General features: G+C 47.5%; 1 protein-coding gene across 1 annotated transcript in view; it reads right to left on the bottom strand.

Annotated features, from left to right (window-relative positions):
* The window catches only part of LOC135391363 (probable chitinase 10), a 140,891-nt gene that overhangs the window by 30,273 nt on the left and 84,869 nt on the right, over positions 1–25,749 (bottom strand). Inside the window, exons 3-7 of the mRNA XM_064621614.1 lie at positions 7,828–8,091; positions 6,894–7,072; positions 6,069–6,317; positions 5,159–5,344; positions 4,765–4,884 (exon numbers count right to left, since the gene is read on the bottom strand). Coding sequence (XP_064477684.1) covers positions 4,765–4,884; positions 5,159–5,344; positions 6,069–6,317; positions 6,894–7,072; positions 7,828–8,091 — 998 coding nt within the window. The remainder of the gene's footprint in view (positions 1–4,764; positions 4,885–5,158; positions 5,345–6,068; positions 6,318–6,893; positions 7,073–7,827; positions 8,092–25,749) is intronic.

The following is a 25,749-nucleotide window of genomic DNA, read 5'->3' as shown; positions in this document are numbered from 1 at the left end:
CCTGCCGTGTATCGACAAGCTGTGTTGTGACCCGATCTCATTCTTCAAGACTCTCTGCAGCACTTATCTTTCTAGGTATCAAGTATCGGCATCTCTCCACTGTAAGTGCCTCGTCTAGCCAGACCACCGTAGAGAGTAAGGCATTAATTTTCTTTCCTTTTTCTAGACAAACCAAATCAGGTAACCCATCCGGTACGACGGTATACATGGCGAGCATTCCAGGGGTACTTTCCTGCTCAGTGTACGGGTAGCACCAATCTACGTAGAAGCACAAACCTAATAATTCAATTTTGTCCGATCAACCGTGTAGCAGTGTGTACATGTAACAGTCGAACGCCAAGCATAAAAAGACATTTTTGTATTGTGTCTTCCGCATTGTTCTTCCGCCAAGCAATATGTAATTTTGAATCATCACCCAATACCGTGCGTGACGGCAAGATACCCAGGATTATTTGTTAATGAGTCGAAATTTACTTTTGGCCGTGTAGACGGTGGCGGGGCTAATGAAAGAGCTCGCCGTTGTGGGCCTCGAAAGGTGATCAACGGCACGAGTAACGCTCTGGTGGAATGTGCGTCCTGGGCCGACTTCCAAGGGAACTGTGCCGACATATGTCCGACAGAGTCTGAGGAAAACCCAGGAAAACCCTAGACAGCACCGCCTGCACCTCGTACCTCCCTGTCTGGACGTGGCAAGGCCAGCACGCTAACCACCAAGCCACGCGAGCTGTGCTGTATAGACAGCCAACATGCTCAACGTTTCGCCGGCTGAATCATACTTTCCTCCTATCATTAAATCACGTTACAGATTAGCCGATGTCATTTTTAGGAAAAAAAAAATCTTTCGAGGAGCAAGACTGCTCCACGACCGAACTGACCGCGACCGGAGAGACATCAATGAAAATAAGAAATACAAATGGGGAGCCACAGCTCGCGTTGGTACGGCCATGTGTTTCGGTGACGTAATGACATTGTCATTTAGCCTGTATGCAGATAAACAGTGAACAACGAATGCGGGAATTATATAACATTCTTGTTTCCGACTGACCGCCTGTTGTGGTACGAAGTGTTCCCGGAGCAAACGTACCTATATATGCATAGACGCGAGTCACGTAAAATACCTATGTCGCTAAAATTCCAGTGTGGAGTTTCCTGTTCGTTGATTGAAACCACACATAAAATGGCAATGTTCTTCCTCTTGCCAATACCCCGCCTAGAAAGTCATTAATAAGACCATTGCTTCAAGCTTCGAGGCTTCAAATATATGAGAGCGACTTATAGGATGGGAGTAGATTACTTTCATCATGCCGGCACTTCAAGATCCTTATCGCGTGCTCTACAACCGCCACTCCCGTACAACAACTTTCTCTCTCGAACTTCCTGTTTCCTTCGTAGTAATAAAGATATGAGCAGCTCATCTATTAAGGTTGGTGGCGAACTTTTTCTTTATTCCGCGTTAGCGCCGCGAAGCAACTGTGGCTATGGGCGGCGTACAGATGTGGACAGATGGAGAGAGGACAGCAGGAAGGAGTGGGGGGACAGGGGGTTAGTATGCGTCCTAGGCCGACTTTAGGGTAACTCTGCCGACATTCGTCTGGAAAGTCTTCGGAAAACCCAGGAAAAACCTCAGACAGCACAGTCGGTGACAGGATTCCAACCCACCACCTCCCAGTCTTCAGCACGACCTTGGGTGGCGGAATTAAAGCCACGCCAACGCCTCCTATATTACTACAATGCCTGTCCGATCGCCGATTCCCCACGCGACGACCCTCTCCCTGCTGGTGCAGAGGGCGCCACTGCCCGTGAACTCGCTGTCGTCTGTTATGGAAGTGGCGCGAACTAGTCCGTTTTTGAAAAATGCGGTGCTGTCTTGTGCCATTCTGCAAGTCCAATTCAAAGAAAAAGGAGCCAGGTTTGTCATTTCATGAGGTGCCTTCCGACCTCGAATTGCGAAAACAATGGCTTAAAGTGGTTTCAAGGAAAATCTGGGTGCCCAACTCAACCTCCAACTGCTCGGTCGTGCGCAGTAAGCACTTCCTGTTAAGCGACTTCAAGGAAGGTGGGAAAATCCGCCAACTGAAAAAGGGAGCTGTGCCCACTATGTTTCCTGGATATCCCACACGCAACCCATTCACTGCACCGTGCTCGTTGACAGCAACATTAGAAAGCGGAAGCTTGATCATCCGACAGCGGAAAATCGGCGTGTGAAACCAAGCTTGTCCTCGTCCTTCTATGACATTACGACTCATACGGAGCACCAAGAGGACGATGAACAGCAGCAGGAGCAGCCAGAGGTGGGGTCTATACGTGAAGGTGCTCCAGTGCTTGCAGCTATGGAACCTCAATTTCAATCATCCCAAGTCTAGCAGTCTAGAGGACTCCGTTGCCGAGGGCCCGTGCACATCGTTTGCTGCTCTCCATAACAGCCCGAGACCTATTCCTATTCACATCCTATTCTCTTCCAGCCAGAGTAATCAGAGCGTCTGGCACACAGACTCGACCAGTGTCCATATCATACACAGAGCGAAGGAAATGGCGTGTAAAAGAAATGAGACTCAGGACGCGCATGCGACATCTTGAGCAAACTGTCGACAAATATAAAACCGAGCTGAGAAGACTGAAGGAGGAGTGCCACGTCAGCTCATTTCTGGACGTTGTGAGCGATTCTGAGGACAACAACCCCCCCCCCCCTATCCGCGCTACTCTCCTTCTCAACCAGGTTAATTGTCAACTATAGCAAAAAGAGGTCGACATGGTCGGAACCTACCGTACGCTACAGTATAATATTGAGAACCTTGTCTCCAAAGTGTTACGAATATATGAGGGGACATTTCTTCAAAATGCCGTCGAGAACGACCTTCCAGAGGTATACAGGGACAACGTGTGGTGACGGTGGTTTGGTACAAAGCCGACTTCGAGTGGAGTTACAGGCGCTCACCACTCTGCAGTCTAAGCTCTGCAGTCTCGTTGTTGACGAGATGAAAATAAAAGAAAAGTTAGAGTACCTGAAGCAACGTGACACCTTCTTAGGCGACGTAGACATGAGTGCAGAGCTAAGCTACCTACACGCCAATGATGACGAACTTGCAAACTCGTTGCTTTGCTACCTCATATGTGGACTCTCCGCAAAGTTTAAAATACCTGTGAGATATTTCCTGACTCGCGGGAGTAGCGGAGCGCAAATAGCAGAAGCCACAACTCACGTGATAAGAATGGTGGAAGAATGCGGATTTGAGGTTGTGCGTCTGGTGTCAGACAAGCACAAAGCAAATGTTGCAGCGATGGACATTTTATGTTGGGGACGGGCAGTACACTGTGCACCCCACCTAGCTGACCCTCGCCAAAAATTATTTTTCGCATTTGATCAGAGCCATATAATCAAGAACGTGAGGTCTTAGCTGCTTGCAAGGGACATTGGCGGCAACGGACAAATATCTTCCCGGTTCCTCAAGGAACTGTACAGGTTACAAAAACAATCCATTGTAAAGCCTGTCCGATTTCTCACACGGAAACATATCTACCCGTCCAATGTTGAAAAAATGAATGTACGGACAGTCATCCAGATATTTTCTCCGCAAGTGACTGCAGCCCTTAACTACATGAAGGTAGAGGCTGGGCACACCTGCGATCTAGTCTTTGCATCAGCTGGGCCAACAATACAATTCATGGAAACCATCCGCAGGTGGTTTGTTCTGCTGCACGTAAGCAATTGCACCCAGAACATCGGCCAAAGACACCCTGACACGAAAGAATTCAGGGACGTGGGGGACCCAAGGCTGCAGTGGCTGGAGACCACGTTTCTGGATTATATCGAAAATTTGTGGACTGAGAGCTCACCGCAGAATTTTCTAACAAAAGAGACACACAACGCTCTGGTGTTTACAACACACTCTAACGTTGCCTGCATCCGCTTCCTCCTTTCTGAAAAGCAGTTCGCGTTTGTGCTCACGAGAAAATTTTCTAGTGACCTAATCGAAGCACTCTTTTGGTTTTTGCGTCGTACAGCGGGGTGCAATGACGCGATGGACGTAAAAACAGTGCTCAGCGGACTAGAAAAAATGCTGAAGACAGGCATCGTGGCATCCTCGCAAGCAAGCAACGTGAACAGTTCGGACAGCTACCTCAGCGCAGCGCTTGTTTCGACCACCAGCGAAGCCAGTGTTTCACAGGGGAACCCCGAAAACAGGAAGTTCATGGTTGATGCCAAGGCGAGGCTGAAGGAACTGTCTCTGTCTACTGTGCCTTATCTTCCAAACCCCATCGCTGGCAGCATCGCGTACATAGGAGGCTACATTGCTCGTGTTGTCGCAGAAAAAGTGCCGTGCGAAAAATGCATTGCGATTATGCAGAAACCAAATGGAAATGCTGCAGCAGAAGGGCTCATCTCCTACCAGGACCGAGGGGGTCTGCTTTACCCGACCCTGGAACTTGTCCGCGTGCTCATGGCGTTAAAACGCAATTCGGAACTTCTCTTGCAAAACAGGAAAAACTCTACCGAATGTGGAGCAAACGATTCCCGCAATCGGACACGCATTATAGTAATATAGGAGCCGTTGGCCGCGCAAACATTTGAGTAACTTCGTATTGGTGTTCCCATAACATGTCCTGGCGTTATCAGCGAGCTTGTACCATGTATGTATTTAAGTAACAACTCGTAACTACGGCCCTTTATTGCATAAAAGAGCTCCAAGTAAGCGTGCAATGTAGCTTGCGTAATATACCACGTATTCAGTACCTTCACTCAACGACACATTTCTGATCTCATACCTTCGTCCTGATGCTCCGCTCATCATCGAAGCCAACCCATTGGTTACCGAGGAAGGCGTACGGGACCAGCTGTTCATCGTCCCATACATATTCGGCTCCATTCTTCAGCATGTCGCAAACCTATTAAACAGAGTGGTGAAAAAGAAGACGGTATAGGTCCTCCAGCAGCACATATTTTGCATGAGTTTCTTTCCTGAACTGGCATTCTGAGGATTGTACCCCCCAAAGATGAGCATCTCTCGTGTTCGTCACGCAACATATCATGCCGCATCATCAACGTGGTTGACGAGATCATTAATAATTAACAGACGTCCCTGGCAGACTTTACCGAGTTGAACGTACATGAGGCCTCCAAGTGAGGCTGATGACGATATGCGCGCCGTCAGTAAGTTACCTCATAATAAGCGAGGAAGCCAGCTTCCTTGGTAAATTGACCTGCTTCTCCGCCTCCCGCTGAAGGCGCGTTCATGCCATTCTTGCTGGGGTTGGCCAGGGTGAATGTCCTGCCATAGGTGCCCGTGCCAACAACCAGCTTGTCCTTCGGAGCACCCATTCGTTCCCACATCTTCACACCGAAATCCTGCACGAGAGAAAGAAAAAAAGACATGTTTTTTTGTGTGTTTTTATTCGGTGTTAGCGCCGTGGAGCAGGTCTGGCTATGAGCGGCGCACAGATGTGGGCACCTGGAGAAAGGAGAGCTGGAAGGAGTGGGGGACAGGGTGTCAGTATTCGTCCTGGGACGACTTCAAGGGGAACTCTGCCGACATTCGTCTGGAAAGTCTTCGGAAAACCCAGGTAAGACCTCAGACAGCAGAGCCGGTGGTAGGATTCGAACCCACCACCACCCAGTCTCCAGCGCGACCTTGGCTACCACCAAAGAGCGGGGCGCCTTAACCCCCTCGGCCATGCCGCTGGTAATATCAGAAGTGATGTACATTGAAATATATCATAACGGAAAAATGCATTTACACATGATGCACCACCCGAGACGGTTTCTTAAACGCGGGCGTGAACGAGAGGGAGTTGAAATCAACAAATTCAAACCAACTTGGAAGGGCGGGACGTGTCCATCACGGTACTCTAGTCTACTCTGCGGTTGTTCGTGGGCGCCATAAACATAAGAATTGAATGGAATTAAATTGAACTCTGTTATTTCTAAAGTCCTTAATTTGTCCTCAACGAAAACTATGCGCAACAAATTAGCCGATTACGTGGGCTGTGGTATATCGCGCATGTGTATAGAGTTATACGACATATAACTCACATGTGTGGGAACTACTAAAATAGCACACAGTCAAACTTACAAGGCAGAGTTGTTTCCTCCAAGTTGTTTCGTTAGCCTGTGCGTACAGAGGACTGTTGTGTCCCGTAACAGAATCCCATTTCCCATGGAAGTCGTAGGACATGACGTTGAGGAAGTCGACGTAAGCAGCTACAGCTGGAACATCATAGCCCGTCTTGATGGTCTCGGCTCCGGCGGACACAGCAGCTGTGAGCAACAGACGAGGAAGCTTCTTCTCTTTGGCCTCGGCTTCGAAGGCTTCCCGAAGTTCCTGCGTGTACCCATATAGTAGATGTCGCCTCAGTGCATGCGCATTGAACACGGAGGTAGTGACTTCAACTGCACTCCCGGAATGAGCATATAGTCCTTGTGACGGAGTAACTGAACTATGAATGTGTAATAGCATCCCTAAGAGGTTTCCTTGTCATTAATCTCATGAGATGTATTACTGCATTATTTGCTCACATAGATTGCCTGTGCATGTTCACTTTGTTGTTGACGAGTACAATAACTTGGATGCATGAATGCACACAATAACATGCGTAAAGAGTAAATTTTACTTTGAGAGACGGCAGTTGAAAGACAGGGAGTGTCGGCGACACGAATCGAACACACACCTCTCTGATTGTCCAGGTCAGACCATTAAGAACAGTATAGTGGTTGAATGTTAAGATGTTTCAATTTCTCATACTGGCTAGGACATACACTGACCTGGATATAAACAAAGCTCGTGACAAGAAGCGACGTTACAAAAGAAAATGTTTGTCATCCTTCGCACTACAAAGTGGAAGAGTTAGCGAGCAATAAAGCTATTTAGACCCTCTTTTACACTTCCCAACCGACGTACTTTGACAAGTTGAACGAAGTTCTTCTTGTCATCTCCACCCCTAGGGAACTCCCAGTCAAGGTCAAGTCCGTCAAAGTTACGACGACGAAGGAAATTGATGGCACTAAAGATGAAGAGTCGACGATTGTAGCTGTTGGCAGCCATCTCTTTAAAGCGTTGCGTGCCGAAGGACCAGCCTCCTGAAACACAGAAGAGAAGAATGCGCTTTGGTGCTGTCCTTACTTGCGTGCGAAGAACACCTGACAAGTGACACAGAAAGCTGAATGATAGCGATTTCAAATTACAAGAGGCGAGACCCAAAGGAGCTGCGAAGAGATTTCTGTCGAACGCTAAAAGCGATGTACAGTGACAGCTGAACTGGTTACTGGTTCAAAATCGATTGTGTTCCTCAATTGTAATAACTTACGCCTTTGATGAACATCACACGCCTTGGAGAATAGGGCGGCAAAACGTTCCCAACGACTTGCCATTCTGTAGCAGTAAACATTCCAAACATTGAACGTCTTGGGAGTTCTTATGAGAAGCTTAGAAACTGCGGGTTGCAGTTAACAGTTCTGACAGTGTCACAAACCGGCAGTGCGCTCTGTATCAACGTTCCGATGTACTCCACTCTCAAGTTAATTTGATGTATTTTTTTGATGCGCTTCAAAGTAGCCGAAAAACAATGTCGTGGTAACGATCCCAATTCTTCGTGTGACGTCCTCGTTATGCTGATTCATATTTGACAGATTTGCAATACGTGAAATTTGAAATTTAACGCCATGTTCGTTCCATGTCAGGCCTGTAACATTGCTACACGCCAGCAGTTCAGCTGGTCTTTTTGTTGGTTCTATAATATCATACACTTTGGTAAGAACATTTGTTGGTGTCGGCAGCTCTCACTCTCCGCTTTGGTGAGATGTCCCCCGGCTTTGCTAAAGGAACAGATACTTACCGACTGCAAGAAGAACCTTGAGCTTGGGGTTCTTCTTCTTCAGATCTACTGTGCGCTCGAACAGGCCCTTCTTGCCGTTCTTAGTGTCATCAGCAGCATCGAATGCGGATAACTTGTGCTTTTTCATCCACCCGAAGGCGTAGATGATGTGCGTACACAGCTCCGTATCGATGTCCTCTGGCAGGAATTTTCCGTCACCGACGCGATACTGAGCCCAGTTGGTGAAATAGCAGACAATCTTTTTGGAGTTGGCGCCTGTCGTGCCTATAAGGAAAAACAAACAGCACGTATTCAGATGAGGGTTCAATATAAACGACACAGCTGTCTACGTGACCAGTTCTGCATGTGTTGTAGCTATTCATTTGCTTGTCTGTCCCGGTTTCTCATTCAGCTTGTTCTGAGTCTAGTGCTACATGGTTGCGTTTCGTCAACTGCCTTCGCTTTTTTTTTTCTTGGCTAGTGCGCAGTTTCAGCCATCGGGTTACCCACAGTACTTAGAAAATGTGGAATCCAACATCACTGCGGAGATCGTCGGAGATACTGCAGGCTTTTAAGCTTCTGTGCCTTGAGACAACCCCTGCATATCAGGGGTATCATAATGCACTACAGCACAGAAAAAGTCCCCATGGTCCCGAGATTCGTCATAATTCATTACTGAATTTAAAAAGAAAAAGTATTGTAATAAAAGTTTGTCAGTGGACCACTCCGCACCTGAAGGCACGTTGGAAACTTGCTCTCGTCGAGGTATACAACCACTCGGCGTGTGTATGAGGACCCATTATAGCAACTAAGTGGAAAAATGCAAGCGAGTAATAACTACGTGTATATTTAGCTCTAGGTGAGAAATGGACCTCACGTGAGCCTTCATAATTTCTGCGTGGTTATCACGATGATCCTCCTGCTTGGAGTTGTCAACACCTGCGATATTTGTATGCATTTCAATGAATATGTGCCATCACACCAGTCGCTGATACGATTTATTTTTCTTTGTTCTCGCCTGGTATCGTTGGGCGACTGGTATGGTTTGGACAGGAAAAGGGAAAGTTTGGATAGGCCCATGAGTCAACGGCTTTGGAATATCTGTTTCAGCTGTTCGAAATAAAACGCAAACAAACCGCGCTCGTGCAAATACATCATGACCAATTATGCACTGTTTATTATTCATGCTGCTGACGTCATCTCTGACGTCATTTGCTTGCCGTCGTATAGTAGCCAGCGCAGCGGATGGATGGCGCCGGATCTGTAAAATGGCGGCTTCTGAAGACACGGGGGCCTATGTAAGTTTCGCTAACTGTCTACACCTTGACCGCAATTTCGTAGCGTCTCCTGCCTCCCGAAAACGAACAATCCCACTTCAGTATGCACAGTTGCAGCAGCGAGGCTTCCATGCTAGCGAAGTAGCTGTTCTTTGTCATCCAGACAACATTTTGACGTTCCGTGCCAGTTCTAACCGATGACTTTGAAACTATCACCGATGACGTGCAACTGGTCTTCCACTACAGTAGACAGGATGGTGGAGCCACCCATTATCAGCGCTTTAAACAGAGGATCACTTGCATCGCTTTTGTCCGATACTCCAATCGTATACATCGTCACTGGAACCTACACCGCTTACATAATTTCATTTTCGGCGCGACTTCTGGTAACAGTTGCAGCAGCAGCGAAGCTAGACGCCGAGCTCCGTAGCCGATCATTTGCCATCAAGTTTCCGATATTCCGTAGCAAGTGTAAAATACATCACTTCGTCCGTGAACAACGCCACCTAGATACAGAAAGGCCTTCTCAACACTCCCTCGCACGTGGATAGATATGCGGTCGGGATGTCCGCCAACCAGCGCGGACGATTTGAAACACAGGCTGTCTTTGGCTCCCAGTGGCTTCCCATGCGGCTCATCGTTCTCACAATGTAGTCAATGAAAGCACTGGTGACTATCCCAACATTCTTGTAGAAAGTAGATGAAATCCGTGAAAATGCTAGAAAACGAATGTAAACGTAGCTATAGAAACTATGCTTGCTCTCAGCATTTGCCGCTAAATACCCCTGACCTACGCCTGACTAACCTTTCCTCACGCTCGTTTTTGAATAAACATATCCCCCCCCCCCCGTCCCCCGTGAAGTAAGATATCCGAGACATATTTTTTCCGAGACAGTATAAGAACCTTGCTAGACTGTATCGTAGTATCTTCGCTGGACGCCCACCTTGAGAAATTGTTTTCTCTTTGTTGTTTTCATTGCATCCCTTCCTGTGTTGTCTTATTAGGTCATGCGATTTATAAGCCGATAAGAAGGCCGTAGTGGCTTGCCCGTGGGGAGTGATTCATGAATGCTGAAACTTGTGTCAACCTGGGCTGAACTCTGTTACTTTTCTTTTAACGCCGAGTGCTGGAAGTGCTTATGATGTTTGCAGAATACACTAAGAGCTTGCCTGGCTCCGTGAAGGTCTTGTAGCAAAAATGAAAAATAGATCTAGCGAATCTTACGTTTCACAGAATCATTTACACATCGACCTTCCGGGAACGGCACATCTGCTCGTATTCTTCGGCGTTGCTGCAGTTCGTCCGCTACGACTGTTGGAAATACTTCGTTACTTTAATAGGTGTCAGTTTTTTTGTGTTTTTTTTTTCAAGGAACTAGTAATATTTATTTATTTATTTGGTCATACGTCAAAGACGCAGAGAGGGCGCTACTATTATACGTATATCACTAACCCGGTGCCAAGAACGTCCGGAAATCTCATGTTAGTCTAGCATAAACGACTTGTGGCGATGAGCGGCATTGTGGGGCGAAATAGTGCTCCTCTGTCGTAAATGACTGGGTGGATTTTTCCAACCCACCGAGCTGTCAACCCACAATACCCACGAACCCTTCAACACGTTATCCCTAATTCCCTTTAAGTACTATGTCAGTGATGAAGACGATGCGCAGAAGAAGAACAGTCTGTTCGAAATATCGGCGGCTCTCGTCCTGAGGCTCCTCCTTCAACAGTACATACTGGAGTTGGTTTACACCTCACGAGCTAAAGGAAGCACCCCATCCTTACTCGTACACCCCAAAAACAGGGATAGTTGTTGTGGTGATGTTGTGATCGCTTGTCGAAGTTAGGTCCACGTTTGTGAATAACGTCTCGATTGCGCCAACATGAAGATCACGATCACAATAAGCTGCACGATGACATTGGGACGCCACCCAAGTTCTAGACTATTCGAGTACACATCTTCAGCTTCTTGGGTTGTTACTGCATTCATTTTAATCCGCTATATTCTATGAAGAAGAGTAGGCGATTTAATTGCCCGTCGTACTTCACTCCAGCCCCAGATGGAATGATAAATCCCCCAGAGTCAGTTTGTCGGGCTTCTGGGAAATATCTTTCCTTCGCATGACATGAAAATACGATCGTACAGGTAGCTGAAAGCACTCTGTCGTAAGTGCGGATGTACTATAACAGCTTTCCGGAAAATGTAATTAGCTGGTAGTCTTAATTACTTTAGTAACTGTAAGGAATTGGGCGGGTTGGTACATACTAAAAGCTGTAACATATCCCAGAGCTGGAGAAAAGCATTTAAAACAAGGACAAAATGAAGCACACAGTACACTTGAGTACTTGCGTTGTGTCCTTCATGTCATCCTTGTTTTAAATGTTTTTACCCAGCACCGGGGTATTTTAACGCTTTTAACTACTTTGTTGGTAGTAGGAGTTGACGGGGAACGTGGGCGTTCCGAGGAGTTTCTCCGGGAGAAGCCAATGAGGTTCCGTCTGTGGGGAAAGACTTCCAACCAATAGACAAAACACAATAGAATGACCACAATCCGAGCCTCCGATATGCAGATTCTTATGACGACTTCTGAGTATAAATCATGACCACCTGCGAATGAAGAGAGCGCAATTTCCACGGGTAATGTTGGAGCTCCAAGAATGGGCCATGGGTACCCCTTGCACCCCCTCTCGAAAAGCCCATGGCGTGACGTATTTCAACTTGCTTGCCGCGCTTTGCCCAGTACGTGCTGCGTGTTAATAACCGACACTGCTTTCAAGTCTCAACTACGCGGGCTGTCCGACACAACGACGGCTAGCGGGGGGTGTCCATGAGCGAGGCATCCGTCCTCGGATGTCTATTGGGCATGACCCACATCGCCGCCGCTGACAGGCTGCCCAAAAAGGAGGACAGCCTTTGGCGAGCGATCAACCTCCAGCTGGTCACCGACCGATTGCCGGGTGCCGTACAGACGGCAGTCAACGCTTCCGCTATGTCTGCTTTGTAGCGCCACAGTACAGGGCTAAGCGTAGCATATGACCTCATTGAATTCGCTCCTCACAACAGCTTCTCTCTCCTCACGTGAAGGAAATATGGCACTTACAGAGGTTGTTAATGGAATTGAAACGTACACGTGGAAAATGATGCTATAGCTCATTGCGTGCGTCCTCGAAGGGTGCTTCGGCATTTCCGTAGCTTGTATCGAAGGCGATAGAATTGTAATAGCTGTCCTGGTTTCCGACACTTCTAACAGACATTTAAAAGGCTCTCCTATGTGACATGTGGGAGTCCCCAATGTCTCTTTTGTGCGCTACAGGAAGTGTAAATGTCGATATATATCACGTTTCTTGGGGACCCGTAGTGAGATGACAATTGCAGTGGAGTGCACTGGAAATTTGAATGCGAGGCTTGTACGCCCATCAGCCACCTCCATGACGCATGCTGAGATGTACCGTACACGTATTTTTTTTTTTTTTTTCACGTGAGACAAAACAGGAACCTCCTCGAACTTTATAGACACCATAAAAATAGTGAATAAAATGTCATTGCCGAAAATGCTCTCTGTCTTCATTGTCATTTAGTCTTGTCTTCAGATAAAGTCGATTATCGTACGAGTTTGAATGTCGTACATGTTCCACTACCATGGTTGCTTCTCCATTATGTTGCAATTGAAGATAAGCCTCGTGAGAGGTACGTATCACGCAGCAGGAAGCAGCACCTGACATGCGGTCTGTCTCCCTCGTTACCGTAACTTACTCGTAAACCTTACTCGTAACAGGTGGACGTTCCTGTTTTCATATCAAAGGGAGCTGTCCTCACACCCCAAGGGCTCGCAGAGCAGATCACTGCGCAGAGCAACTGGTTTTTAAAAGTCATTCGCAAAACTTGAGCACTTGACCCATGGAGCTCCCCTGCGCATCAGTGCCGGGCTCTCTGCTCCCGTTTTGCTTTCGTGCAAGCTACTGGGCTCCTCGAAGAGCTCTAAGCAGAACTCCGACAGCTGTCTTCCCGCTCACCATTAATTTATCCGCTCATATTAACCTCTGTGAAGTGGGGTAGGGTCCTGTGGCTACCACGGGGAAACATCCCATGTCATCATCACTTTTCCATCATTTATTGTCGTTGTTGTTGAGGCAATACCTCAGACATGATTCCTGGTTTAACTAATGTGTGACGTACAGCAGGACAGGTCATACCGTAAAAATCCTGCTGATGCTTGTGCGGACTTCTATTGCGGAGCGTCGTTCGTTAGTTTCGAATCTACTTGCCAATCAACAAACACGAAAATCGAGCACATTTTCATTTCTCACAACATTTTCCTATGTTATTTTAATTTTCCAGTTGGGCAGTTTAGGTATTTCCTACAGCGACTTCCCATCAAATCTTCCACTGTCTAGCATTCACTTCCAACTATAGCTCCCACAATAATTCCTGGTGGCGCTCCGTGCTGTGAGGTGCCCCGCACGTCTTGCGACGTCCGGAGTCAGTGGTTGAGGGTTCCACCCCCTGTGCACACCTGTCCATCAGCCGCCATTGGTGGTGGTGGTGGTGGTGGTGGTGGTGGTGACACTGGCTTGCCGTTCAGTAATCGTCTTGTGGCGTCATCGCCAGTCATATTAGAAACAATGCCACAAGACCGATCGATGCGATTATTTACCAAACAATGGAGTTATGTACGTCGCAGTATACAATAACCAAGTTTCGTGCAACGAAATAGGACTTGTGCCATGCTTCTGTACATTGCATCATGTTGAAAATTACTGTGAAGGCCAGCAGGCAGAGCAATCGCAAATGCTCACTATCAACCAAACGTAAGCGGCTTACACGAGTAATCCTGATATGAGAAAACTCCCTTAGCAGTTGAGAGTAAATGCGACCACAGCAAATAAGAGCTGTGCACGCACAGCGTATTGCGTTAATGGAATACTAAACTTATCTTTTTCATCGCCCACCTTTTTCTTTACCCACGGCGTACAGAGACTTGAACTTGTGGACATTGTGGGACCTGTCAGTATGGATCACATTGGTATTTGTTTGGCTGTTTATATCGATATATTAGTGCAGTGGTTCTTAACTTTTGTTATTCGAGGGAATCCGTGATCATGCCAGCACGACCTCAAGGAACCTACTACACTGGGGCAACTGTGTATACAAGTGGGTGAGGCGAACTAGATGTCGTACAAGCAGCAAATTTTTGTTCCGTATAACTGATTATTTAATTGTTTAATTATAATTCACTTAATTGCTTATTGTTTCGTCGCAAAATGTCGCTTGTGGTTTGCCGGATTCATTAAACTGTTTCACAATACTTCCCTGCAGCTAGCACATTGTAGGTTGCCACTGATACTTGTAAATCCCAAGTCCATGTAGGCAGGAGAGTAGCTCCGAAGTTACTCCGAATTAGCTCCGACTTTCCATGTGCATGCAATGTTCCGAAACACAAGAGAGAGGCAAACGCGTGGTGCAAGCGCAATGGGGCAGTGTACCGCCATAACGGCGGGGAATGACCCACCACATCATCATCCCATTTATGTGTGTGTGTGTGTATGGTACGGAGAAATTGGCGTGTTGAGTGTACGGGTTGAGCCAACCGATGAAGACGATAGCTCCTGGCTCGACTATTCGCAATGAACGTCTGCCGCGGCAACCTGGTCCTGCGATCTTGATGTTAATCCCAACGCCAACGATCAAATGGCGAGCACGGTCCGATAACGAGGCTGTCCGAAAGCGAGCCTTGGTAGGCCATTAAGTTACACTCGCGGGTGCTGCACAGTATCCTGTTCGCGGAATCCCTGTTGAGAAACACTGTATTAGTGACGTCTGTCCCAAGCGTGCTATATCAACGTGTTAGAAATATCAATATCTTTGATTGACTAGAAATAACCATCGACGACGCGTCGATGTTTTGGTGGATCTATAGCCGACGTACTTTACGTAATCGATGTTTATGACGTTGAGCTTCAGATATAGATATTGTTATATACTTTCTATTCGTATATTTTTATATATCTTCCGTTATATTATTTGCATACTTTTGTACCTCTACCTGTCAGACGAAAGCTGGCGTGTGCTACAGGACGGCAGCGGCTACAGGATAAAATATACAATAATTTTCTCGCTTTGACTCGCGGAGGCCGGCTGGAGCTTCCACGCCCGCAAACTATTGTGTGCGTAGCTAATCGCGCGGCCTACTCTTCTCACATCCGTTAGTATGCAGAGGTGACGGGCATTCAGTTGAGGAAATGGTGTTGCCCTCCCTGCGATTTCGTCCCCTTCCTACCTGTTCCGTTGCAGATATAACTTACAGTAATTACGCTTCAAATGTCTCATTATTGAACGAGTGAAAGTTACCTTTAGACGACAGAATTTCGTGCCATGTTGTGGCCACGCTCTTAAAAATGAACTTCCCCGTTAAGCACGCTCCTAGCCAACCATGATCTCGTATGATACCGTTATCTGCCCTGATTTGTTGAAAACGGGAGGCCTAGGCCTCCCGCTTTTAACAAATCGGCGCAGATAACGATATCATTCGAGATGATGGTTGGTTAGGAGCGTGCTATGCGGTGAAGTTCATTTCTAAGAGTACAGTACAGACATCAGTCACAGTGTAGATAATTATAGTTTCCCAAGCCGTTAATTGTAGATTTCACGTTCATTGTATATACTATGAGATAAATGTAATAAATTTTCATAATACAGATAATGACAATTCGTGGACAACTAAGATCATGAGCGGCGACACGGTGGTCGGTCTCTGGACTCCTGCGGAATAATTTCTCGTCTCTGTGGAATTGCTTAAATAACGTGCGCCGAAATATCAGAACACGCACACCCTATTTAGCGTTTCCCGCAGAAGAGGGCGCTTCTAAGCAACTTGTACCCTGCCACCCAGCTGCTGGCTTCCTGGGCCGCGTTCGAACCTGCAACCTTGCAATCAGCTTGCGGACACGCTGTCAACTGATCCATTGACGCCGTTTAGTGCATAATCACAGGTTGCTTCAGAGGGATCTGAAAACTAGGTCCACCGGCCACTCACACCTGCTTGACTGTCATATCCTAAATAGGAACATTTTTTGCACGTCATCGTCTAAGCGTCACCCTCCTCACACCGTCGTCTCAACTCCTCCCAGTTACAGTCGCGACGCTGTTCTCGCTCGTGAGGCCAAGAACGGGAGCGACCGCCACATATTGAGGAGAACACGCCCTAGTATTACCGTCACCGGTCCATGGTACTTCAAAAATCTAGATCTTAGACTAGATAGGAAACAAGTATCTCGGAACAAAGAAAACGCTTTAACGTCTGGGCCATTCGACGCGAAACGATGCAGCGACCGTGCTCGCCCATCACCATCTGATTCGAAGCAATAAAAAGTAAAAACGAAAACTAAAATCTGGGCTGTTCCTGGGCACGCAATGCGCCATACGAGAAATTATTTCTGCTCCAATGCACGCCATTGAGCGCTAGACGTCATCAAAGTGCGCTTCTCTCGTGAAAACACCATCCACTTGAAAGGCTGCTGCGACGCTTTGCGATTCATTAGTGAGTTTTAGTATATCGTACGCTGGTCGCTTTTGCGTACGTTAGGGATAGCGTGGTGGATCTGCGCAATGCGCAAAGCTCTCTTTATGCTCTGCGCGTGCGCAGAACCACCAACGTTATCCCTTACGTACGCAAAGGCGACAGCGTACGACATACTGTGATGTGATGTGATGTGATGTGATGTGAATAAAGAAACAAATGGGGATGTTAGTTGATATATACTAAAACTCACTATTCCCTAGAATATTACGGTTTGCTTGCTCTCGTAGAAGGAGGTCGGTCTTACATCGTGGCCGGACTCCCGATTCGTTTGCATAATATTGACCAGCTCCCGTGGCATAGTGGTTGGGATGATCGCCTTCCATGCCGAGACCGCGAGGTGACACGGGTTCGAATCCTGTCACCGGCTGTGCTGTCTGAGGTTTTCCCTGGGTTTTCCGAAGACTTTCCAGACGAATGTTGGGGCAGTTCCCCCTGAGGTCGGCCCAGGACGCATACTAACCTCCCTGTCCCCACTCCTTCCTGGTGTCCTCTCTCAATCTGTCCACGTCTGTACGGCGTCATAGCCACAGTTGCTTCGCGGCGCTAACACAAAATTAAAAAAGAAACTAAACATTGTGTAAAACACGGAAACCGCAAATATTTGGTTAAGAATTATTTCGCTATTGAACTATAAATGCAATTTTGGCTACTATTTACGCACGCAGAACCGATAAAGTATTTCAAAGAAAAATCGTCAGATCTTTTCAGCTTGGGTCTAGATTATAACAAAAATTCGCCTATCACGCACCTTTATCAAAATGGTTTACTTGTATTAAAGAGCAAAGTACACACTGAAAAGGTCGTAGTGGAGAAATAAAATTGATGCTGTTTTGTAGACCCGACCCTCTCCGACAACATCCTAAAAAATCGAAGGGAGAAGAACCCAGGTTGTCTTGAAAAAAAAAAAAAAAAAACAAGAAAAACAGAATAATAATAATAATATGGGGGTAAAAAACGGGAAGACAAGCGAGCTGTCCGGCGAAAACAGCGTATCTGCCGAAGGAGTCAAGTAGCCATTGGGGGAAAAAATATTTCGTTCTCTAACTTATACAAAAGCACCGTTGAGACTTTTTCATCTATTGTAGAGGAGGGTGGGTTCTACGAAACCGCATCAATTTTATTTCTCTGCTCCGACCTCTCGATTAAGCATTTAGCGCTTTCGTATAAGGTACTTCGCTACAAATGCTTCGTTTACCATCATTAATGCCGGGGGGGGGGGGATATATTTATTAGAACAAAGAAAACGGGAGGAAAGGTCAGCCAAACGGTATGTTGGCTTGCTATTCCGAGCTGTTCTGTCGTATGCGGTTTTTCTGACAGCCACCTGCCTTCTGGACGAACTCTAAGCCACTGTTACTGCGGGCCAAATGAGGCAACAGCGTGTGTTCTTACAATTTCCTCTGTAGTAATTGCACGCATACCGCAACAACTCACGGCATCCCCTCCTACTGCGACGTCGGTGCGGCAATATGTTGTTTCAATGCCACGTGACCAAACGTGACGTCACTGCACAAGCCTCATTGTCCAACCTAGCATCCGGTGCCTGCCGTCCCGCGCCCCCGCAGCAACGGCTCTGATTTCAGGTATACGAGGCGTGTTCAAAAAAAGACCGAGCTTCTCAAGCAGCGCGTTTCCCGGAATATAGAGGGCGCTCGCACACTGTGCACGGCTACCGGTGTTCCAATGCAACGGACTGCTGTTGATTTGTATTTCCTGTGACCGTTCGTTATCGAGTTACAGTCAGTGAACTACACGAACCCCGAAGTCGTTCATCGCGTTTTTGATTGTTTAGGAATGAAAGAGCTTGAAGAGCAGCGTGTATGTGTGAAATTCTGTTTCAAACTTGGCGAGAACTTCACGGAGACGTCTCAGTTGTTTCGCCAAGCGTACGGAGAAGATTGCATGAGCAGAACGCAGTGCCACGCTTGGTTTATACACTTCTAGGAAGGCAGGACGTCGGTCACTGAAGATCCGGGGCCTGGACGACCGCCAACGACCTCAACAGATGACGAAAGTGTGCAGAAAATCAATACCATGATTCGCGGAAATCGCCGGTTAACGGTGCGAGAGGTTGCTGATGAAGTGGGCGTCAGCGTCGGGTCGTGTCATCAAGTTTTGTCAGAAAAACTTCAGATGCGATGGGTCAGTGCAAAATTCGTCCCACGTTTGCCAATCGACGACCAAAGGAGAGTCGTGCTGAGATCAGCCAGGAGCTGCTTGCCAATGCGAATGCGGACGAAAGCATCTTAAATCGATCATAACGGGAGGCGAGACGTGGGTCTATGGCATTGATGCCGAAACTAAGGTAGAGTCATCGCAGTGGACGGGGAAAGGGTCACCTCGGCCGAAGAAAGCGCGGATGAGTCGGACAAAGGTCAAGGTAGTGTTGACTGCTTTGTTTGACTGCAATGGCATTGTTCATCGCGAATTCGTACAACATGGTCAAATGGTTGCCAAGGGACTTTACAAATAAGTTTTAGTACGTCTGCGAGATGCTGTGCGCAGGAAGAGGCAATTACTGTGGAAGGAACAAACATGGCTCTTGCCCCACGACAACGTGCCGGCACATTAGTCACTCTTGGTCCGTAATTATTTGGCCAAGCACAAGGTATCAGTCGTACCCCACCCTCCCTATTAACCTGACTTGACTCCAGCTGACTTTTTCCACTTCCCCAAACTGAAGACAACATTCAAAGGACGTCGCCTTCAGACGATACAGGAAATTCAAGAGAATGCGACGAGGGACCTACGCACCATAGCAGAAAGTGCGTTCCACGAAGCGTACCAGCAGTGGAAGAAACGCTGGGAACGGTGCATCGGCAGCACAGGCGAGTGCTTTGAGGGCGACAGTGTTTAGGCTGACGCAGGACAGCGAATAAAAGCTTCAGAACAAAAGTTCGGTCTTTTTCTGAACACCCATACGGCAGTATGCAAACCTAGAAACAGCTAGATTTTTTTGATAAAATGGTGATGGGTGAGCAAGGGCCGCTGGATCGCTTCGCGTGCAATGGACTGTTTCCCAGCGCTGGCCTGTAGGGGTCTACAGGTGCCAAGTTATACAAGCACCGCTACAGACTTTTACTACTTCTACAAGACTTTTACGGATATTTAACGGCGTACCTTCGCTCTGCAACCGGGCGTGAATTGATTTTGGCCAAAGAAAAGAACGACATGTGCCGTAAGAAGACGCCGTGCAAGGCCAGGCGATGCACAGCGAGTTCCTTCTCGAGCCTCGCCTAGTGGAAGAGGACACGCGTCGCGAATGCTATGGCACGACTATTTGCTTTGCACCAGGATGGCCCTGTCGACTGCGGAAGAGACGACGAATGTGTAAATGGTAACGCGTGACTGAAGCCGGCGCGAGTGCTTCTTGCTCGTAAAACTAGGCAAATGTGTGCCTTCCTAGGACTTCGCACATCGTTGCTACCGCAGTAACGGCGGTGCGTGACGTTGGGTAGACAAGCTGTTTGCTGCCTAGATTGTCGGTCTATACTAAGGAAGAATTGTTTGTCAGTTGTTCGGGGATGCTGAGGTGTCTAGTGAGACACAATGAAAAAGAAATAGGGGTGTACACTCGCGATGAGGAAAGACAGAGTGTATATTCCACAAAGAGAGGGGGTGGTTGTAATGTACACGGCCCAAATTCGTCTCACGTTGGTGGACAAAGGAGCATGATGATGAACAGTTGAAATATGGCAGGCGTCGAAAAAGCCGGACAGCGGGGGCTTTATCGACGACTGCCATATTTCAACTGTTCATGCGCCCAAGCACTCACGTACTCGTCCCAAGCACCTTGAGGCTTGTGTTGTGGTTTGTCCCTTTGTATGTTCCGGCCTCAGACAATTACTTTCCATCACGTTACGAGCATGGCGATGGTAAATTTTAACGAGCAAGAAAATGAGGCTGGGGACAACAACACGGCTTTTCGACTATTTAAGACAAGTCTCTTCTTTCTTGAGTTACCACTATACATGGGCACGTTTCAGGTCTTCTTTAGAGCGGACTAATATTTTAAACTAGAACTTCTCTGCGTGACACGCTTTTGGGTGAGCGGATATGTAAGGAGGAATACGTCGAGAAGCATTAGAGTGATACCACGTATTCCCGTGGTGCGGAAGAGGCGGCGTTGGCCATTTCTGTGACAGTTTGCGCACTTGTTTCAAGCTCAACAGAAAATGTGTGCATCCTCGTTGTCTACAGCCAGGTGCGATAACGGTATGATTCGGAATGCTGGTCCGGTTTGAGCGTGTTGCGCAGTGAAGTTCTCTGTGTATAATGTATGCTAAGGGAGGTTCCTTATGCTGTATCAGTTAGTTGAACCAGTTAATCGTTTTCTGTTCGTATGTCGCAAGCCAAAGCGGCACCGAACCTTCAACCATAATGACCGTTCCCAGCATGCCTGTTGCTTTTGTACAGTGACAGAGGGCACGAAGAGTTAGATCATCAAATGAATTCAACGAACGATGACTCCTACCTACCAGCGCTCCGCCAAGCCTTCCGGCTCATTGCTCAACGCACGAATCACGTCGGAAGTTAAGAACAAAACGGAAGGACGCGGCGTGTATCGTACATCTGCAATGAAAATGAAAATAAAATATCTGGAAAGCAAAAATGTATTGCCTGATGAACCGCAGACATCACGTAAGGTTAAAGGCACTTTGCTTTCAAAGATCCGACAGAACTTCCTTAGTGACCTCATTAGGCGGGAAACAGCGGAAGGGAAAGATTGATGATGTTTTACAGCATAGGCCTAAGTGTTCGGAAGATGTTTCACATACATTCAAAGAGTTCAGAATGTGTTTGGACAACTGTCGGTGAAGCACGTATTGATTGGCTTTATGACGCTATCCAATACGAGAAACCCCAGCGGTGCATGACCTAGCCGCTCATCGGAGCCTCATTTATCACCAGCTGATGATGCGACCGTTGCGGTACTTGTGGAAGTCACGGAAACTCACGGCAACGGAAAGTCGGCGGGAACTAAGACGAATCAGGACAGGACTGTCTCGGACACCTGCATCCATCATCTAGGCTACACCTCATTCGTGCCCTACAGGGACCGCCTCATGTTTAAACTCCGAATGGTTCCTTCGCCCAAGTGCAGCGAATGCTACGTGGGGAGTACGCTGAAGCTGAACACACCATCCAAGACTGCACTATATACAGCGACCATCCCCGTATCTCGGAATCGTCACTAACTCACCTGGACAACCGCCTTTCCGGTACTGAAAAAATATCATGGGTGCTGGCCTGTGCGCCACCAAGTGACCGTCACGCACACAGTGGAGCAATTTTTTTGAACAAGTGACGTTCTCGACAACCGCCAATGTCTCTGTGTGCCTCGGCTGCTCTCCTAACGGCAATCTACACTGTGCAGAGTGTGCTGAGGGACATTGCAGTATTTGGCCTACGGACTTTTGAACTATGGTCTATTAACCGAACTCACTCATTCGCTTTGTGTGTGTGCGTGTTTTCAATGGCTCTTGGAAATCTTGGCCTGAATTTGTTTCGCTGTTTCTGTTGGGTTTCTACGTTGTTCTACTTTCTCTTCTATTTACGTGTGCCCAAGTAGCCTGTCTCGACTTTGTTCGAGCTTACGTCTCCACGTTTTTATTTTTTCGATCAATCAAAGAAGACGAATAGTGATATGCCGTTTGACGTCCTACCTCAAGAACTGCAAAAGAAACATACTCTTTGTCAATGAAAAAATGGCTAGGAAGCAAGCGAGCTGGTGAAGATGATGCATAATGTAAAAACCCCGAGACTAGGGAACACGAAGGGACGCGTCTGTCTGTGTCGTGTCTGTCCGTGTTGTGTCTGTCCCTTCGTGTTCCCTAGTCTCGAGGTTTTTACATTATGCATACTCTTTGTACCGAGGAGATACAACGCTACCTCAATTATAAATTCAACGGTGAGTGCGGTAACGAGAACCGCTAAGCAAGCAACAAGTACACAAGAAGTAGAGGGGGGAAAAGAAGGAGATGATGACGGCGTCCGCCATTCATTCTTGCGAATCTCGCAGATTATTATTATTATTTTTTTTTTTCTGACAGTGACCGGTGTAGAAGACAAGGGCCGACATTTTCCGGTGAATTTTCGAAAAAGTTTCCGACCTATATTCTGCCTTGTACTGGGGGTAATCATTCCAGACTTCTCAGTGCGTAGAACAAACAATAGAACTATATGATGGCGAATATGGTCGCATGCAGGAATGCCGTAATAAAGCAATAAAGTATATGTTACGCATCGCTTGGCTAACGGATATACACAGACGTGGGGAACACGTATGTCTGAATCTGCAGCACCCTGTGAACGGGGAATCATGTTCACTGGGTGGCCCGTTATGGCAGTGATTTGCTCAGATGCCTAGAACGCTTTATGAGAGTTCATCCATCTTTTGATCTCTTGCTGCCTCGTAGGAGGAGCCTATTTTCAATATCGGAATCTTCATTACGCCACCCTCCTAGACTATTCAATCCATCCGGAATCCGATTCTCAGCCAACTTATGGGCACCATACTGATGCGATTCGCCTGCTGATCAACATGATCAATCTTTTTCCTGAGTTCGAACGATATCTCCTATAAGCTCCATGCGCCGTTCTCGCATGCCGCAGCATAAGGTTTGAACAGTACAATAACCCTTCCATCAAAGAACAAACAAGAAACAATCAAACAGCACACAGTCATAGTCAGACAAAACAAACGCACTTCATATACGAGTATATGAAGTGCGTTTGTTTTGTGTACCACGCCGCGTATACACGGCGTGGTACACGCAGCCCAGCGGAAGGACGCGCGAGTTGGATTGGGTTGTCGAAAAGATGTCGAAACGGCCACTGTGGTCGTGGCCGTATCCACCGTATCGATCATGGCTGGCGACTTCGATGCTGAGAGGATGTATAGCTTCCGTACACGTCCTTTGGTCTCCCCCAGTACCGTATTTTCACGCGTATTAGCCGCACCGCAGATAAGCCGCACGACGCGATAAACGCGACTGCTTTGTGCGCTAAACCAGTGATGCACATACAAAATCAACAGAGATGCCCAACGCTCGTCAGCGCCGAACTCCCTGCCAGCTGCCCTGTTCCCGTACTTGTCCGCGAGGTCGACGACTTTTAGTTTGAAGCCGCTGTCGTGGCTGTGCCTCAGCGTAGGAGCCATGCCTCACCTCTAACTGCCGTGCCCGTGTCCACGAATGCTGCTGCTCTCGTCAAATGAGAACTGACGCTTAGCTGACCACGTTTTATCCCGATGTCAGTTGTATTGAACCCTCCCTGTGGATCTGCCGACAAAGGAGACCGTAGGGAAGGCCATAAACCCTGTTCACATTCCGGTGTCGGCATGATGTATAACAAAGGAGGTCAGTTCTAGTGTTCTACTAAGATCGGATTGTGCCCTTGTTGCGTGTTTTTCGTGGATTGACAGTTTAGTCCACTCGAATGTGGAGTGGACCCGCCCCTGTTCGGTATTGTTCGTGCACTGGCAGGGCGGTCCTGTTCCGAAAAACATGAGGCACTGTCGGCCCTTTCGTTTAATCCGGGGTATGGGGAAAGTACCACGGAAAAATAGTCACCAGATAAGCCGCACCCGCGGATAAGCCGCAGAGCGTCCGCGAAAAAAAAAATCCCGCATGAGCCGTGGCTAATACGCGTGAAAATACGGTACTCTCCCTCCTAGCTTTTCTATAGTAGCCTCTCTCCTTGTGATTTCTATGGGCTCCGTTTTGAGCAGGCAGCGACCGTTCTCTGTACTCGTATTGGCGGCAAGGCCCTCACTAGGGGCGCCATAGTGGTGCGGATCCTTGTTTCGGTTTCGTTGCTGTTACTTACAGTAAAAACTGTCATATTGGAACGCATATGTGGTTTTCGTCATGCGTTATCAGGAAAGATCAACGCTGGACAATCTCATATGCAATGCCTTTATCCGCGATGCAATTTGCGAATACTGCGTGGGAATATCCCCACGACACGGTTCGTTCAGCGAACACCAGGGGGCGACTCCCAAACTATTCGGCGCAAATAGACCTATCCCTGTTTACAAACAAATGACGTCAGATGGTACAACAGCGCAGCAAACTTGGCAGACTGGAACTGCAATAGCAAAAAATAAAAAGAAAAAAGAAAGCCACGTTTAAATGTGATTTCTCATATTGTAAGATTCCTTTTCTTTTTTTTTTTTTGTAATTCTTTGCATATTATTAGTTGTATGGGCTTGTTCTGCTCCATTCTACCAGTAGCCCTATCTTTTCGGTAGCCCTTTCTACAGATGGCTACCGGGTCTCTTCTCTACACTCTCCGAATCTCTTCGTCAGTTGGACTCTCGCCCCGTCTCCCTATCGAAATTGCTTGGTCCCTGGCCCAATCCAGCCCAACAACGCTCTGCGCTCAAAGCTCTTTTGACGTTTCTGGACACCATCGGACTTCGATCGTTATTGTGAAGGGGCTCGTTATTTTATTCCCCACATTCCCACCAGCAATGCGGTAGAGTATCGCCTGTGGCGATGAAACTCCCCACTCTCCAAAGTCAAAATAAAGTTGTTGTTGTTGGCTACTGGGCTCTCCCATCTTCTATAGCCTCAAGGGCACGAGCAAGCGCGAGCTCAGCCATAATAACAAACCACAATCCACACAGTATTACGGCATTGACACTCAGACGGTGCAGCTCTTGGGATGAAGCCTTTCTTTCTTTCCGCTGTGGGCTGGGGATGCGAATGAAAACACGAAAGCAACTAAAAACGTGACCTCATTTGTGTGTACCACTAATACAAAGAAGGCACCCATGGCCTTCGTAAATGAGTATGGCTTTGTGAAACGGCCGTGTTCTCCGCCCGCGTTGTTTCGGTTTCGCCATGTCTTCCAACGTCATGATTACGTCACGGTGAAGTTTCTTTGGTAGAGGTCTATAGACGACCCGCACCCCTACGTCATAGACGACACTCTGTCCACAAACATGTGAAGTCACGAGAAGACCGGTTCGAGGATACATTTTGCTGGGGTGGGCAAGAAGCGGGAAAAACGCCCCGGCTGATAGGCTGATAAAGCTGATAGTGCACACCAGCATGCTTTGCGCGGCGGCGTTACGTAGT

This window comes from Ornithodoros turicata, chromosome 4 (genome assembly GCF_037126465.1).
Source record: "Ornithodoros turicata isolate Travis chromosome 4, ASM3712646v1, whole genome shotgun sequence".
Lineage (NCBI taxonomy): Eukaryota > Metazoa > Arthropoda > Arachnida > Ixodida > Argasidae > Ornithodoros > Ornithodoros turicata.
This window is presented reverse-complemented; position numbering and strand designations above follow the sequence as displayed.